The 18,235-nt window shown below is 40.4% G+C and overlaps 1 protein-coding gene across 1 annotated transcript in view; it reads left to right on the plus strand.

Moving 5' to 3' along the window:
• LOC122557517 (cytokine receptor common subunit gamma-like) overlaps window positions 1-1,724 on the plus strand; it is a 61,934-nt gene extending 60,210 nt beyond the window's left edge. Inside the window, exon 8 of the mRNA XM_043705265.1 lies at window positions 1,187-1,724. Coding sequence (XP_043561200.1) covers window positions 1,187-1,207 — 21 coding nt within the window. The 3' untranslated portion in view covers window positions 1,208-1,724. The remainder of the gene's footprint in view (window positions 1-1,186) is intronic.
• The last annotated feature ends 16,511 nt before the right edge of the window (window positions 1,725-18,235 follow it).

Raw genomic sequence — 18,235 nt, forward strand, 5'->3', positions numbered from 1 at the left:
CCTTCCCCCACCTCACCCTAGTTCCAAACTTCCAGCTCAGCACTGTCCTCATGACTTGTCCTACTTGCCTATCTTCTTTTCCACCTATCCACTTCACCCTCCTCCCTGACCTATCACCTTCATCCCCTCCCCCATTCACGTATTGTACTCTATGCTACTTTCTCCCCACCCCCACCCTCCTCTCATTTATCTCTCCACCTTTCAGGCTCTCTGCCTTTATTCCTGGTGAAGGGCTTTTGCCCGAAACGTCGACCTTCCTGCTCCTCGGATGCTGCCTGAACTGCTGTGCTCTTCCAGCACCACTAATCCAGAATCTGGTTTCCAGCATCTGCAATCATTGTTTTACCCAAACGGAGCATATTGCCAGAAAATAAGCAGCTGCTCATTTGGGAAGGGAGAACAAAAGAACAGAATATTATTTAAATGGAGAAAAACTGTAGAAATCTGCAACACCAAGAGACTTGGGGATATTTATACAAAACACAGGAAGCTCACTCACAGGTGCAGCAAGTAATCAGGAAGCCTAGTGGAATGTTGGCCCTAATTTGAAGAGGGTTGGAGTATAAGAGTAAGGAAGTCTTACTGCAACTGTATTGGAGTATAGTGAGCAGTTTTGGCTCCTTATTGATGGAAAGATTTTATTTAATTGAAGGCAATTCAGAGAAGGTTCATAAGGATGATCCCTGGTATGGAGGGATAGTCTTATGAGCAAAGGCTAAATAAGTTGGATCTATACTCACTGGGAGTTTAGAAGGATAAGAGATGATCTCATTGAAACTTATTGGATTCTTAAGAGGCTTGACAGGATAAATGTTCAGAAGATGTTTCCCCTCATGGGAGAGTCTAGGACGAGATAACATAGTCTCAGTGTAAATCTTAATTTAAGATTGAGATGAGGAGGAATTTCTTCTCCCAAAGGTGTGTGAGTCTCTGAAATACTTGTCATAAGAGCTGTGGGGGCAGAGTCCCTGTGCACATTTAAGACTGAGATAGGTAGATTCCTGATCAGTAGGGGAATCAAGGGTTATGGGGAAAGCACAGGTAAGTGGATATGAGGAATTTTGGATCAGCCATGATCCTATTGAATGGTGGAACAAATTTCAGGTTCCAAACATCCTGCTCTTATTCTATTTCTTATGGTCTGGGTTCAATTTAAAATAATATATTTTATTGCCATTTTTCACAGGGATCCAATGAAAAACAATAATCTCAGAAGTGAGCATTTCCCATACAGCAAATCACTTCGCTTTGTTTCTAAAGAAAAAACATGGATGCTTTTATTAAGATGGACCAACATTATGTCACAAAAGTTTCTATTTTAGAGGAATATTGTTTGGAATGAAGAACAACAGTAACTGAAAATGAAGTTGGCATCATTCTCAAGATAATGACACTGTTCATCTCACCAATTACAGTCACACATTGATGTTAGTTACTATGTATTTTTAACACCGCTTGTGTGGAGCACCATTACTAAAACTCAGTCGTATAAAAATATAATGTAGACTAATGAGTTGATTATTGTGTAATTAAAGTTCCAGTGATTTTACCCAAATCAAACAACTAATTTAAACTAAAAAGCTTTGTCCTGTACAAATTAACCAACATTGTAGTATTACGTTGTCATAAATGATGTTGGCAAATAATTTTTCATAACACAACAGTAAGAATGTAATGAAAAATAGATACTTCAATGTAACAATCAGCTAATAAAATAATCCAACACCCAATTATTTTCTCTTTATTTACCTCATATTTTTTTTTGGCTGGTTTTCTTTCATTAGTATATCTTCTTGAAGCAGAATCAATCCCTGGTTCTTCCAGCATGCTCACTGTATTTAGCTGAGGAGCTCTTCCATCTATCTCTCGGTCTTACTTATATTTTCCTATACTACTATAAACTCATTTCCCATACTACTATATACCTCATACAGTTTTTCCTTCATCCTGTAATCTATAGAGTTTTCAAACTCAGACTTGATGTCAGGTAACTACTGCTTCTCGAATTAATTCCTTTTATCTTCCACTTGTTTCAACGTTCATCAAATTCTGCAGGAATAGGGTTTGGGCTATCGCACATTCACTTTCAAAGAGCCTTTGGCCAAATGAGTGGTCAGGTAATTCTATTTGTAATTTCATTCCTATGTTGTTTGTTATATTTTAACATCCTAAGCCCCAGGTTTCAATTCCTTTTATGAGCCCAACGACACAGGTTCCTGACCCTTTATTTTCAATTTGAGCAAAATCCATTCAGTTGAATTAAAAGTAAAATACTGCAGATGCTGGAAGTCTGAAACAAACTCAAAAACATAGCTAACATTTCGAGTCCATTATAACTTCTTCAGAAATGCACACCGCACTCAGACCAATATTGTTATGTCTTGCCCTGTTAATTAATTATTTTGCAGGGCAGTGGGTGTTGCATTGTAATTAAGCTTCCTGGTTAAATCCAACTTCTCAGGACCCTGACAAAACTCAATTCGACTGGATAAAGCCAACACCCAAACCTTTATGAAGTGATTTATTTGCCTGACCAGTAGGTGGCAGCAACCGTAAATTGTATTGGTTTTCTGGCCTCATTTGAAGAGAAATTTACTGGCAGTCCCAAGAAAGTAAGATCCAATTACTTTTGAATTGTTCTCCTATCAGGCTGACAGGAGGTATTTAGTGCAGTATCTTGTATTATATTCTGTTCCTGGGATGGACAATACCAATGGGGGCAGGGGGTTATGGTTAATATTGTCTAATCTCCAATGCAACTGTGTAGATCCGTATGGTATCAGAGCAAGAGGAGTGTCACAAATAATGCTTGCTCCCAGAAAATGGTTCTAAACCCCTGCATTTAAAAAGCATAAGGCAAGTGGTAATAGGGTGAAAGTGGCAATTCCTTTAAACATCTAGTTTGAGGGGTAAGTCAGCAAACTACTTTTCCTCCAACCTGCCACTTTTAAATAAGTCCGGTTAGCATAATCTGATGGAAATAGGATAAGATGCACGAAACCTGTGGTGAAAATTTAGTGTGACTGCAAAAATGAAGTGTAATCAGACTATTTTTGAGGTTTCCTGTTTGTTGACAAAGCATGTCATGATGGAAAAACAAGATTGCAATAAGGCTTTGGTTCTAACCTTGCTTAGCCTTTGCTGCTAACCACCATTCACCCTACTTTCAAAACTACAGTAAACAAATTTGGGTGAAGTTCACAAGGATAAATTGTTTTGGGGGTGAAAATGATTTACGTCAGCATCGCAAAAGAGGCTCACAGAGAAGCAGAAACTGTTTATATACATTGTATCGGTTTTCATTTTCCACTCATGAAAACATTGCCAAGATTGTTAGTTTAAACCAAGTAAAAGTGACAAAGTCCAGTAAATATGCATTTAAAGAGAGTTTGAACCATTGTTCAGATCTGAAGAGGAGTCATACTGGCCTCGATACGATTACTTTGTTGCTCTCTCCACAGATGCCGCCAGACCTGTTGAGTTTCTCCAGTACCTTACATTTTTGTTCCAGCTTTCCAATGTTTCCTGCTGCATTTTGCTTTTATTTGAACCATTGTTCTGTGAACTTCAGCAGAAAGGAGATCAGATGTATAGATCAGCTGCCAATTCATTACCAGCCCATTTTGTGTTGCTGGTTTGCCCCTTTTATCTGTGGTTCAGCGACTGTGAATTTATGTCATCTGTAGTATACTTTTTCAAAAGGGCTAACATTGGAACTGTATCTGTCATAGAACATAGAACGTTACTGCGCAGTACAGGCCCTTCAGCCCTCGATGTTGCGCCGCCCTGTCATACTAATCTGAAGCCCATCCCACCTACACTATTCCATGTACGTCCATATGCCTGTCCAATGACGACTTAAATGCACTTAAAGTTGGCGAATCAACTACCGTTGCAGGCAAAGCATTCCATACTCTTACTACTCTCTGAGTAAAGAAACTACCTCTGACATCCCCCCTCACTTTAAAGTTGTGTCCCCTCGTGTTTGCTGTCCCCATACTTGGAAAAGGCTCTCCCTATCCACCCTATCTAACCCTCTGATTATCTTGTATGTCTCTATTAAGTCATCTCTCAACCTTCTTCTCTAACGAGAACAGCCTCAAGGCCCTCAGCCTTTCCTCGTAAGACCTTCCTTCCATACCAGGCAACATCCTAGTAACTCTCCTCTGCACCCTTTCCAAAGCTTCCACATCCTTCTTATAATGTGGTGACCAGAACTGCACACAATCTGTCCTGTGAGCAATCTTAACTGTGGAACTTAAGAAGAAGAGAAAAATAGGAATCTTGAAGGATTTGAGTCAGCTGCCAGAGACTCAAAACATGACAAGTCAGGTCTGATTGCTTGCTCAATACCCAATGTATGAGTCCGGATGGGAGTCAGATTTTGGGTTTTCCAACTGGCTGGAACACGGGAAGTAATGTGGAATGGAAATGGTTACAAATGGCAAAGGTGTCTTCTTGAGATTAGAGTTGTTTAGCTTTCGAGGTATAACTGCCTGTGGAGTGAATTTTGACCATTGACAGGAATATGAACAGTTGGTTTGAGCTGAAACTCTGAGGAATGCACAGTACAGCGATTTGAACAGCTCTGGGCAAATGTCCATGTTGAGGCATCAACATGATATGTGATTGATGCTGGGAGACAGCACTGCAGAAATCAATCATTCCCCTGGGGTGAGCGTTGGAGATAGAGCTGTTTGTCAGCTGGTTCTAATGCAGGTCTCTGCTACACCATCTTAAGAAGATGTGAGCATCAGAAGCAGCGATTTATACTCTTTTGTGGGATATGGGCTGCGTATTTGTTTCCCATCCCAAATTGCCTTTGAGCTGTGAGGCTTGCTAGGCCATGTCAGAAGGTAGTTAAGAGCCAACCATATTGTTGTGGGTCTGGAGTCACGTAGGCCATACTGGGTAAGGATGAATAATCATCCTTCCCCAAAGGACATTAGTGAGCCAGTTGGGTTCTTACAACAATTGATGATGGTTTTATGTGGCCATCACTGAGACCAGCTCTAATTACAGATTTATTAATTGAATTTAAATCCCACGAGCTTTTTGGTGGTGGGATTTGAGGTCACATCTCAAGAAGGTCCAGGGCCTCTGGATTACAAACTAGTGATTAGATTAGATTACATTACAGTGTGGAAACAGGCCCTTCGGCCCAACAAGTCCACACCGACCCGCCGAAGCGCAACCCACCCAGTCCCCTACATTTACCCCTTACCTAACACTACTATGCTATCATCTACCCTTTCCTGATGTTACTACTATGCTATCATCTACCCTTTCCTGATGCTATACAGCCCTATACTGATACAGTGTCCATTTCCCAAATTTGGATAGTCAGATCACTCCATGAAGAGCAAGCAATCAGCTGCAGGACAGGACCACAATATGAGTTACTTTAAGGGACTTGGCACCTAACTTCAGCAGGTCAGGAAATTGTGAAGAACTTCTGCTGTTGCAAAGTGGCTGGAGGTATTCCCAATCATGTTTGGAGTTGGTCTTTGAGACCTTGAGCTCACAGTCAGGATGGTTAAAATAATTTCTGGCCGAGGTCCACTTCGTGGTCTTTACTAAAGTGTAAAATGGAACAGAGGATACAGACTGAGAAAGTTCTATGAAGTAGGAGGAGGAGGAGGAGAAGCAGGCTTTATGGATGCTGGCTGTCAGACATCAGATGGTCAGACTCCATTTTCAGGAACACAATGTCCTCTTGGCCAACAAAGAAACTCTCCGCTCTTACATCCAGCTGAGATTCCTGATCAGAATAGTCACTCAGCCAGCATTCAAAAGTAAAAGCCATCAACAAAACCTTCTCGATAACATCTTTTTCCAAGAACACATCAAATTAGATAAACAATGAGTTATTCTTCCAATGCCTTTATTTTAAACCTGTCTAATAGTGTTTTGGCCTTTGGATGTACTCCCCTAAATTGGGAGAGCTGCAGATGATCTTGAACAACGCTGTGGGGGATGGCTGACTTCAGACTGCACTCCTTCAGTAATGGGAGGTAGCCACGGCTGGCTATTCTGAGGGACAACAAGGGTTCGGGTGAGGGTTAGGTAACAAGGATAAAATTACAGTGTTGGGAGAAACAATGTTATCATGCAAACAGAATCGAATAATCTGGTTAGATGACGTGTTTCTGGACTGCTGTGAGAGCTTATATACCCCTTTGGAGCACTGAGATCCAGAGCCGTGGTGACTCTAGCCTGGGCATGCATGTTAGTAAGCATGCATTTCATGATCTGTGCTTGAGCGTCCACTGTTGCACTGAGTAATTAATGGCTTCACCTTCTAACAGAAGATGAGACAACAGTCACCAATCATGCATCACAGGTGAATCTGCACGTGATATCATCTTTTCGGCCACCACTGTCATGTTGGAAAGGAAGTCATTGTAGCAGCTGCCCATGGGTTCTCTCATTCTTCTTCCTGTTAAATGTGACCACCACCTGCACTAGAGAGGTCAGAATGGCAGTATGGCACTGGTAGGGGTGTGTGAGTGGAGACAGAATAAGAAAAATGGAGCACATACATAATGTGGACAGTTTCTGAAAGAATTGGAATTTCTTGTTCTTCACAATCCCTCTTTGTGTCCATTCCCCATCAGAGTGGTCTGAAGGGTTTCTGCTTCTTTCTTCAAAAGAGGTCGGCACAGTCTCTATTCACGGTCATCCTCCTTCACCTGGTTGAGTTTGTCCTCACTTTGAACAACTTTAACTTGTTCCATTTTTCCCAGGTCAAGGTGCAGCCATAGATACTGGCATGGGTACCAGCTATGCCTGTCACTTTGTGGGGAATGTGGACCAGTCTTTGTTCCAGTCCTACTCGGTGGCCCACCCACAACTCTTTCTCTAATCCATCAGTGATCTCTTTGGTGCTGCTTCCTGGTCTTATCCAGAATTGGAAAATTTAATCAGATTTGAGTTCAGTTTCCATCTTTCTCTCACATTCATTTGGTCCATCTCTGACTCTTCCCTTCCTTGACTTCACTGTTTCCATTTCTGAGGATTACATTACAAGCCCAATGACCCCACAGTTACCTTGACTACACTTTCTCAATCCCTACTTCCTGCAAGCATTCCACTTCTTTTCCCAGTTTCTCCATCTTGTTGCATCTGTTCTGAATATGAGATCTTCCACTGGTTGCCTCTGCCATGACCTCCTTTTTCCTCAACCAAGGATTCCCCCACATTGTGTTTGACAGGATATTTAGCTGTGCTCACCCTATCTCTTATACTTCTGTCCTCACCCCTTCCCATCCTTCACAGAATAGCACTAGGGTTCCTCTTTTCCTTACTTTCCATCTCCCTAGTCTCTGCTTTCAAAGGATCATCCTCTGCCATTTCCTCCATCTCCAGTGGAATGCTACTGTCAAAATTATCTTCCCCTCCCTTCCATTGTCAGCATTCTGCAGGGTTCATTCCCTCTGTGACACCCTGGTCCACTCCTCCAATCTCCTGTCACTTTTTCACTCCCCCATGGCACCTTCCCATGCAATCACAGAAATTGTAACACTTGTCCATTTACCTCCTCCCTCCTCATGTCCAAGGCCCTAGGTAAAACAGCATTTCACTTGTACTTCTTTCAATCATGTCTACTGTATTCACATCTCACAATGCTGTCTGCTTTATATTGGTGTGACCAAAGACTCGATGAATACTTTGTGGATCACCTCTGCTCTATTCCATAGGAATGACCCAGACTTCCCAATTGCTTGCTATTTCAATAAACCTCTTGAGCGCTCATACTAAAATTCTGTCCTGGACCTACTGCAAGGGGGCGCAATACACTCTGGAGAAGCAAGTTCTTAAAAGGGTCACTGGATCCATCTGCTTTTTCTCCACACATGCTGCCAGACCTGCTCAGTTTCCCCAGCTCGATCTGTTTTGCTCAAGAGACAAGACCTCACTTTCCGCTGAAATGCTTTATAACCTCAAGTCTTAATATTGAATTCCAAACCTTCAGACACTGACCACATTATGTCTGTTCTCCATTTTTCTTACATTCTTTCTCCCCCTCCATAGCTTTGCCCTGATTGTGTCTTGTTTACTTCGGTTTTAGTAGAGAGCACTCATTCTCTCCTTTTCACATCTTAACTTATAGGGAGAAAGTGAGGACTGCAGATGCTGGAGATCAGACTTGGGAGTGTGGTGCTGGAAAAGCACAGCAGGTCAGGCAGCATCCTTGGAGCAGGAAAAGCAATGTTTCGGGCATAAGCCCTTCATTGGGGAACCTGATGAAGGGCTTGTGTCTGAAACATCGATTCTTCTGTTCCTCAGATGTTGCCTGACCTCCTGTGCTTTTCCAACATTACACTCTTGACACCTTAACTTACACCTATTTTACATCTCTTTTCCTTTTCCATCACCATTAACAGCTCTTTTCTTCTTTTGCACTGGATCTCAATACCATTTACCCTCCTTGTTCCTCCATTGCCTCTATCAAAAGTATATAAAAACACATTTTCCACTTTCAGTTCTGTGGAAGGGTCACTGGACCCAAAATGTTAATTCTGCTTTTCTCCCCACAGATGCTGCCAGACCCAGTGAGTTTTTTTCCCCAACATTCTCTGAGTTTGCTTCAGATTTCCAGCAGCTGCAATATTTTGTTTTTATTGCTGATTGGCTGGTGGCATGGGAAGCAATAAGTGCATGTGAGGTTGGTGTCATTGGAAGATATGTGAGAGTGTGAATATAAGGCTTGAAGCTGAATGCCAGGACCCGATGCTGGTAAGTGATGATATATTGAGCACCAGGAAAGAATAGTGGTCTGGTGGATATGAGAGGTAACATAAAGATACATTCATAGAGACATAGGGATGTGCAGCACAGAAACAGGCCCTTTGGTCTAACTTGTCCATGCCGATCAGATATCCTAAACTAATCTAGTCCCATTTGCCGGCACTTGGCACATATCCCTGTAAACACTTCCTATTCATATACCCCTCCTGATGCCTTTTAAATGTTGTAATTACACCAGCCTCCACCACGTCCTGTGGCAGCTCATTCCATACATGCACCACCCACTACATGAAAAGGTTGCCCCTCAGGTTCCTTTTAAATCTTTCCCCTCTCATCATAAACCCATGCCCTCGGGTTCTGGACTCCCCCACCCCTCACTCAATGAACTTGACCCGGGATGGGGCCACTAGACTTATTCCAGCATCACTATCCGGTATTCAGAGGCAAATTTGGACCTCACTTGCCACCTGATTTCATTTGATTACCTACAGTGTGGAAACAAGCCCTTCAGCCCAACAAGTCTATACTGACCCTCCAAACAGTAACCCACCCAGACATATTTCCCTCTGACTAATGCACCTAACACTACCTAACTGGGTCCTAGGCACTGTGAGGCTGCAGTGCTAGCCACTGAGCCACTGAGCCGCCCTATAGAGTGTTAATCTGCTTCAGAGTGTCTTACTTGAGAGCTTCATGATCATTCTTTGCAAACTTGGCTTTGCTTCTTGAATTCACCTGCATGACTAAAACCTCCAGTGCAGTATCAATAAAAACTGGAGCCCCTCCCTTTTCCTTAATTTTCAAACTTCAAATTTGACTTTCTTGCAGCATTCAGATCTCCAGTGCAACGTCCCTTTAAGCGGGACACACTGTCTTTATGAGCTGGGAACTAGTTGTAACATGTGCTATTCTTTCATGCTCTAGTGTCCACTTAGTGATTGCAGCCAGCCAGCAGTATGGGTCTCATCCTGGGATGCACACGCCAAGCATTCAAATGAGCAGGGAGCATGACAGTGCTGTGATAGACAGATTGTGAATAATGAGAATTACAACAAGGCAAACCTAGATAGTGGTTTTAAAAGTTAATTTCCTAAACCTGATCCACTTAGGGGGATGATGAGTGACATTAAATATATTAGAAAATCTAAAGCAGCTCAAGGAGAATAGTTAGCAGCCAGTCAATCCCAAAGATTGCCATCTGCTGTAATAAACCTGCAGCAAGACCTGCCCACTCGCTCTGCTTCCAACCATCGATAACCAGAAATTACGTTTTCTTCTCTTCACTTTAGCTTTCCATTTCATAGCTCTCTCACCCTTCAACCTCACAAAAGTCAATCAATTACAACTTTTAAAAAATCTACACAAAGATTTATATTCTTTGATTTCCTTTAAGTATCCATGTCCCATTAAGCTATACCTGTTCACAAACCTATAGACCCAGTGCAAAGTTATTCTTGCACTCTGTTGAAATAAAGAACAATAATTATCTTGCATAAACAAAATAGTTTGCTCTTTTCCATTTTTTTCTTTCTTCAATTGTCTGAAGCGTTTTAAATCCCAAATCCTTTATTTCCCAATAATGACTTGCTTGCTTCTGCTGAGTTTGCTCTCACTTGCTCTATCATGTGACTTCAATGGGACTTTAGTCATCACCTATACTACTCAGTGAAATGGATTGCATATAATCAAAAATAAAAAACAAACGTTTGCAAGTAGATTGTTAACATTTTAAAAATCTCTGCAGAGGGAAACTGCAGTCCAATATGACTACATTGTCACAGGGATGCAATGTGTTTTATTATGATTTGTGCTAATCTACTTTAATGTTATCCAGACAAATAGCCTCTTCTATACAAAGACACTCCCCAAGCACCATCATTTTGTATATAGACAGTGCCCCACTTCCCCTGCAAGGTTTTTGTTTAATAGCTGTTTATCAACCAACTTTGCTGTGCCTATGCATGAATATAAATAGATAGGTCAAATAGACAGTGCAATGAGTAACTCAATAAAGGCTGCTATCATCTTTAGTGGGGGACTCTTAAGGAATAGAAGTGTTTGACCAACATTACTAAATATGCACTAAGTAATGAATGAATGTTCGAACAAGATGATCTGGTACTCCACAGGACACTGAGTGTTTTGGGATGAAGCAGATGAGGGAAATTTTGTGATAGGCAGCAAGCTAATCTTGAGAAATAGAGTTAAAGAAGTGGATGGAAACTCTGAAGTTATGCCTGAAGCTAGTGTTATGCTTGGACCTCCTTCAGATATTCAAATATTTTGTAAGTTTTTGAAGTTTTTTTTCAGACAATTTATACACTATATAAATGAGCATGGCCACAGCATTTACAACAGTTGCATGACTACAATGTGCTTGTACATAAGGAATGGTGATATATGTTTGGAAGGGAAGGCAAGGTCAGGAACAGTTGCTTTAAAGTTGACTCCCTTTGAGGGAGGGAGACAGAGAGAAAAAGTTATGCAAGTCATAATCTACCAATAAGAAAGAGCCAGAAATCTGAAACCTACTATTATTCATTGAGATAATTGCAGTTATCACAGATAATTACCATACATACTGTATGTGTTGCACATGATAGCATTAAATTATAAAGGGATATTGATGGACTTGGTGAATGGTCAAAACTGTGGCCAATGAAATTCAAAGTAAGTAAATGTTAGGTTACCCATTTTGGATTGAAAAATGATTGAGCAGGGTAGTTTAAGAATGGTATGATGGTGGATGTCCAAAGGGACTTGGGGGTTCAGCTGCACAGATCTTCAAAATGTCACAGACAGATGCAAAAAATATCAAGAAGGCTAATGGAATGCTGGCCTATATATTTAGAGGACTTAGAGAACTGGAATATAAGAACCCAGAAGTTACGCTACGGTTATACAAAACCCTGGTTAGATCCTCCTTGGAGTACTGTGAGCAGATGTAGTAACCACACCTTAAGGAAAGATATATTGGCCTTGGAAAGAGTACAACGTAGATTTACAAGAATGATACCTGGACTTCAGGGGTTAAGTTATGAGGAAAGAATCTCCAAACTAGGCTTGTTTTCTTTAGAGTTTAGAAATTTAAGGGGTAATCTGATCGAAGTCTTCAAGATATTAACAGGAAGAGATAGGGTAGATAAAGGTAAACTATTTCCACTGGTTGAGTATTCTAGAACTAGAAGACATAGTCTAAAAATTAGAGCCAGACCATTCAAAAGAGATGTTAGGAAGCACTTCAAACACATAGGGTGGAGGAGGATCGCAAATGGCAATGGATGCTGGATCAGTTATTAATTTTAAATCTGAGATGGATTACATTTTGTTAAGCAGAAGTATTATGGGATATGGGCCAAAGGCAAGAGTATGGAATTAGGCCACAGATCAGTCATGATCTCATTGAACAGCAGAACAGATTCAAGGGGCTGAAAGGCCTCTTCTTGATCCTATGTTCTGATATGTGAGATGGCAAATTTGAAGTGTGAGAGTGATGTTTCAGAAAGGAGAGCAAGAGGGATAAACATTGAGAGCATTTTGGTAGAAATGACCTTGCACCATAAAAGCAATGTAGATGATATCTGTCAGCATGGTCATATATTGGATTATGACCAAGCATATCTATCAAGGAAAAGCTTTTTTTCACTTTAGACTGGAATACAAGTTTGGTCGAGCTGGTTTGAATGGACAGGGGCATTGAATTCCACACATCTGAGTCAGTTGGTCTTATTGATTCATGCAGTAAAGCAGTTTTCGCATTGACAAGATGTACTGTTAGAAATATTTCTGGTAGCATAGTTAGAAGAGGCAGAAACCAATATATATATTTTGTAAATGAAAGTGGCAATTGATTGGAATGCAATTGATACATAAGAGGTCATTTTGTAAAAATGTATGTTTTCAATTTTCAGTCTTCAGGTGAATAAATACTGGGTGAATGTTTTTAGATTAGCTTTGACTGTACACATACACATAGTTTTCTCTTCAATTTGATAAATAGGATGGGTTCTGATTCGGGGTGTGCCTACACGGTAAGTTATATGTGACAAAAGAACAGAATACATATGGGAAATAACATTTGAATAAATTATATCTCAATTTATACATTATTCCTGTGCTAAAAGAAATTTTTTTAGCACTTTTGTTCTCCGTTCATTCAAATTTAAATACTCATCAAACACAATAATAAGAAAGTTTGATTCTTCTCGTTATCTACTGTATCTATCTGAAATGCAATTGATAATCATTCAGTCATAATTTTGCTTAGATGAGAAACGAATGAAATTGTCTTTTGTAAATTTAGAGATAACATGAAACCATGGAGATAAGTTTGGAAGTTCACAACTTAAAATGAAGGTAAGAGTTTCTACTATGGAATCCAAATAGAATAGAATTTGCCTTCAGCAAAGAGAATACAATGTAGAACAAAAGAAGCATTTACTTTGTCATTAACATATTTTAAAAATGATAATGGATAAAACAACATGTTCAGTCAGGGTAGAGATAATCTATAGAAGAGTTATTTGTTATTTCAACCTTATATTTTTCCAAGCTGCTGGCGAGCAAATGGATTAACATCAACGAAAAGGCAGTTGGTAACAGAGGTCATTTTTGGGAAAAATTATGAAGGCTGTCAGTGATGGAACTAAATACAGCATGGATTTGTCTTTAAGAGGCATCTGACTATGTGCAGTTACTGAATTCCACAACATGTAGTTACAGAATTAATATCCAGCACTAAAAAAACATTTCTTGAATAAAACCATTTTCCCAATTTTGCACAATTGGTGACATGGACCCCTGATGTTTTGAGTAAAATTGAGTAACTGGCTGAGGCTGCTCATTCCCATTGAAGGGCTTATGCCTGAAGGGCTCATGCTCCTCAGATGCTGTCTGACCTGCTGTGCTTTTCCAGCACCACACTCTTCACTCTGATCTCCATCATCTGCAGTCCTCCTTAAGTTTACCGATCCCCATTTTGAGATTTGGTAATGACAAAGAGAAATAGGTTGTGATGTATGTGCTATCATTAGGCTAACATTGTGGAAGGAGTTAATGAGTGAGGACGTTGAAATTGCCTAAAATGACCAGTGAAGCCATTTTGCACATCAGAGCGACAGAGGTGTGGAGTGGGCAGGAGATGAATGAAGGAACTGTTCCGTGAGAGTTTGATGCTGTTCTGTGTGGCGGTGGCATGCAATGGCTTTGTACGAAGTGAGAGATTGTTATCGACTCAGAGTGCAGCTAATTGTGTTCCTGTGTGACAGGATATGGACTTGGTGGTTAGCTGCACGGGAAAAGCTGTTCGTGGTTTTGAGACTGATGTTGAAGGGCTGGAATAACAGTCTGCGTTCATGTTATAACTATTGTTAGACTGTAGCCTTTCAACAAACTAAAGATTCATGACAAGTATGTAACGCAGAGGTCAGTACCTCTACAATGGGTCTGCAATCATATTTTAATATGGAGTGGCCAAGTCCAGTGTGGTGAAAGGTGCACTTCCAGTGTGGAAAGAATACAAACAACTTGTATTGAACCCTGAGACATCTACTTGCATTTTAAAAGCAGTTATAGCAGAGGCTGCAATATCTTTATTGTACTTCTGCCAATTTCAGAAGAGCACACATTTACTGTGCTTCCATTTTCAGCCTCTTCTCTGCAGCAATGGTCATGAATCCAGATGGCAGTGCTGCCTGCCTGGTGCCAGGATAACTGGCATAAAGACAGCAAGTGCTGGAGAAACTCAGCAGGTCTGGCAGCATCTGTGGAGAGAGAAACACAGTTAATGCTTCAAGTTTAGTGACCCTTTGTTTTGTTTCAGATCTCCAGCGTTTGAATTCATTGTTTTATTTCAGGACACCTGATCAGAGCTGAGAGGAACTTACAATCAGGGGAAGAGGACCTACAGATCATGGTCCATGTAGGTATCAACATCATGGGAAGGATAAAGAAGGAAATTCTGTACAGTCAGCATGAGGAATAGGCACCAAATTAAGAAACACAACTGCTAAAGTCATAATCTCTGAGCTATTATCTAAATCATGAGCAAATTGGCATAGGGCAAATCAGATCAGAAAGATGAATGTGTGACTAAAAGACTGGAGTGGATGAAGGAGTTTCTGGTTCATGGCACACTGGTACCAGTACTGGGGGAGAGTGACATCTGTACTTTTGGGACAGTCTAACCTAAACTGTGCTGGTGCCAAGTTATTTGGAGCTACATAGCCAGAGAAGTAGAAACGAATTTAAATGTAACAGTGAAGGAAAGGAATTGAATTTGGGAAAATGTGGGAAATCAGAGGGTAGAGACAAGAAAAAAAGAGAAAAGTATTCTTATGGGCATTGATAAACAGATTGTTCCAGGAAGGAATAGAGACTACAAATCTAAGAGTAAACCAACAGATAAGAATAGAAACTAAAAAAAGTGGATATGCCTAAAGACTCTGTGTCATAATACATGTAAGATTCAACCCAAAACCGATGAAATGACAGCACAAATTGAACTAAGTACAATCTACTAACCATTGCAGAGATATGACTGAAAGATGACATGGACTGGGATTTGAACATTGAAGGGTATCTGGTATGTTGGAATCACATGAAACTCTGAAAAGATGCACGGCTGGCTCTGTTAATTTGTGATGATAATAATACAATTCAAAGGGATGACCTAAGATCAGGAAACCAGGATCTGGAACAGGTTTGGGTAGAGATGAGAAACGATAAAGGCAAGAAGCCATCCATGGGAGCGATGTACAGGTCCCCTAACAGTAACCACACAGTAAGTTAGAGTATAAAGAAAAGAATAATGGCACTTATCAGAAAGACACAGCGATTAAAGTCGGGTGGGCAAAAATAGCCGAGTGACAAGTTCACAGAATTACTTTGGGATGTTTTCTTAGAACAGCATGTTCTGGAACTGACTGGAGGTCAGACTAAAATAAATCAGGTACTTTGTTATGAGATAAGTTTTATTAATGATCTCATTATGAAGGTGCTCCAAGATAGTAGAGACCAAAATATGATTGAGTTTTACAGTCAGTTTAGGGTGAGGAGAGTGGGTCTGAGCCACTGATTAAAAAGTTAAATAAAGACATTCATAAGGACATGAAAGTAGAGCTGGCTAGAGTGAATTGGCAAATTAGGTTAAAGAACAGGTCAACAGAGATGCCGTGGCAGATATTTAGGAGGATATATCAGAATAAACAGAATAGGTACATTTCAACAAGTAAGGAAAAACTCCAAGTGACAAACCCACTATCTGTGGTGAACAAGAAATGTTAAAGATAGTCTGAATCGGAAAAAAAAAGATATATAATAGTGCAACAGGTGGCAAGTCAGAAGATTGGATAGAATAATAAAAAAGCAGAGCATAGCTAAAATTAATGAGGAGGGAAATATTACAATACAAGAGAACGATAACCACAACTTTCAAAGCATATTAAGAATATATAATTAAAAAGGAAGTAAAGATTTAACAAAGTGAAAGTTGATCCAATAAAAGGGAGATTGGAGAATTAATATTGGAAATATGGAAATGGCAGATTAATTGAAAATGAATTTTGCAACATTCTTCAGTACAAGTAACTTCCCTGAAACAGCAATAAATCAGGAAATGGAAGGGAGGGAGGAACTTAGGAAAATTGTAATCACCAGAGAAGTAGTACTGAGTAAACTCCTGGAGCTGCAGGCAGACAAGTGTTGGGTTCTGATGGACTTCATCTGAGGATCATTACAGAAGTGGTGAGGGAAATAACTGATGCACTGGTTGTAATTTTCCAAAACTCCTTTGATTTGGGTATAGTAAAGAGTGGAAGATAGCAAAAATGATGCATTTATTCAAAGGATAGCTGGGGAGGCAGAACGCAGGAAACTACAGGTCAGGAAGCTAGCATCTATCATATGAAAAGTGCTGGAAACTCTAACGAAATAAATTATAGGAAAAGTAACTCCTGTATTCAAGAAACCATTTTTAGAATGGGTTCCAGAACCAGCTCCAACCAGATGGATCCCCTTGTTAAGAAATGCAGATTGGCTGCAGCAAAATAACTTCAATTTGTACTGGACTCTCATTATTTTGCCCAGTTGCTCAGGACACTACAATTGTTAGAAATATGGAAACATAGATGCCCCTAACATTCAGCTCTTTCAGCCTCCTCCACTATTCAATTCATGGCTCATCATCCAACTTGAGGTTTACAAAATTATGAGGGGCATAGATAGGATAAATAGACAAAGTCCTTTCCCTGGGGTGGGGAAGTCCAGAACTGGAAGGCACAGGTTTAGGGTGAGAGGGGAAAGATATAAAAGAGATCGAAGGAGCAACTTTTTCATGCAGAGGGTGGTACGTGTATGGAATGAGCTGCCAGAGGAATTGGTGGAGGATAGTACAATTGCAACATTTAAAAGGCATTTAGATGGGTATATGAATAGGAAGGGTTTGGAGGGATATGGGCCGGGTGCTGGCAGGTGGGACTAGATTGGGTTGGGATATCTGGTCGGCATGGACGGGTTGGACCGAAGGGTCTGTTTCTGTGCTGTACATCTTTATGACTCAATAACTCAGTACTCTATTCCCAATTTCACCCATGCCATTTGATCCTTTAAGCCCTAAGAACTATAAATAATTTCTTCTTGAAAACATTCAATGTTTTGACCACTTTCTGTGGCAGAGAATTCCATAAGCTCACCGATCTCAGGGTGAAGAAATTTCTCCTCATTTCAGCCCTAAATGGGCAATTGCAGTATCCTTAGATTGTGACCCCTGGTTCTGGACTGCCCAACTTAACTTAGTTTAGTAGCCAGTATGAATTTTGTATACTGTCCTCATGTTGTAATTCTGCAATGCTATCCTCACATCTGTTTCTGGGCCTTGTCCAATGTTGCCCTCCCCATACCTCTCTTGGATCCCTCCTCCTCTACCTTAGCCAAACGTGAACACCACATCAGTGCCTAACTTTGCTCATGACCTGTGCTATGTCTGAATTCCTGGAAATCTGGGACTTTATTCCCTCGAAAACTGAGATCAAAGCAATTGAAAATTTCAAAGGTGAGATAGATAGGCTTTGTTAGGCAAGTTGCTAAGGGTTATGAAACTGAGGCAAGTAGTTGAAGTTAAGAGGCAAATCATCCATGATAGAATTGATTTGGAGGAAGCAATTCAAATGTTTCCTGTTCTTATATCCTTGTATTCCTAGCTGGCACTGACATGAACTGACAAAAGTAAATCAGTATTGCATATTATTATGCTCAAAGCAATCAACATAATGTCATCAAAATCAGGTATTTTGAATCTGTGCTCTTTGAAAGTCAAATATGCTGTACAGCAACGTACTCTTCTATATGTGTGTCTGAACCTTATCTTCTTTATCTAAATTCCATCAGTAAGAGTTAATGGATAATGATCAAAAGCTGGAGTCTTAAACTGATCTTTCAATTTTTTGTTCTATAGACAGGTCCCATTGATAAGTGGTCAGGAATGGTG

The sequence above is a fragment of the Chiloscyllium plagiosum genome, chromosome 15, assembly GCF_004010195.1.
Source record: "Chiloscyllium plagiosum isolate BGI_BamShark_2017 chromosome 15, ASM401019v2, whole genome shotgun sequence".
In the NCBI taxonomy this organism is placed as follows: Eukaryota; Metazoa; Chordata; class Chondrichthyes; order Orectolobiformes; family Hemiscylliidae; genus Chiloscyllium; species Chiloscyllium plagiosum.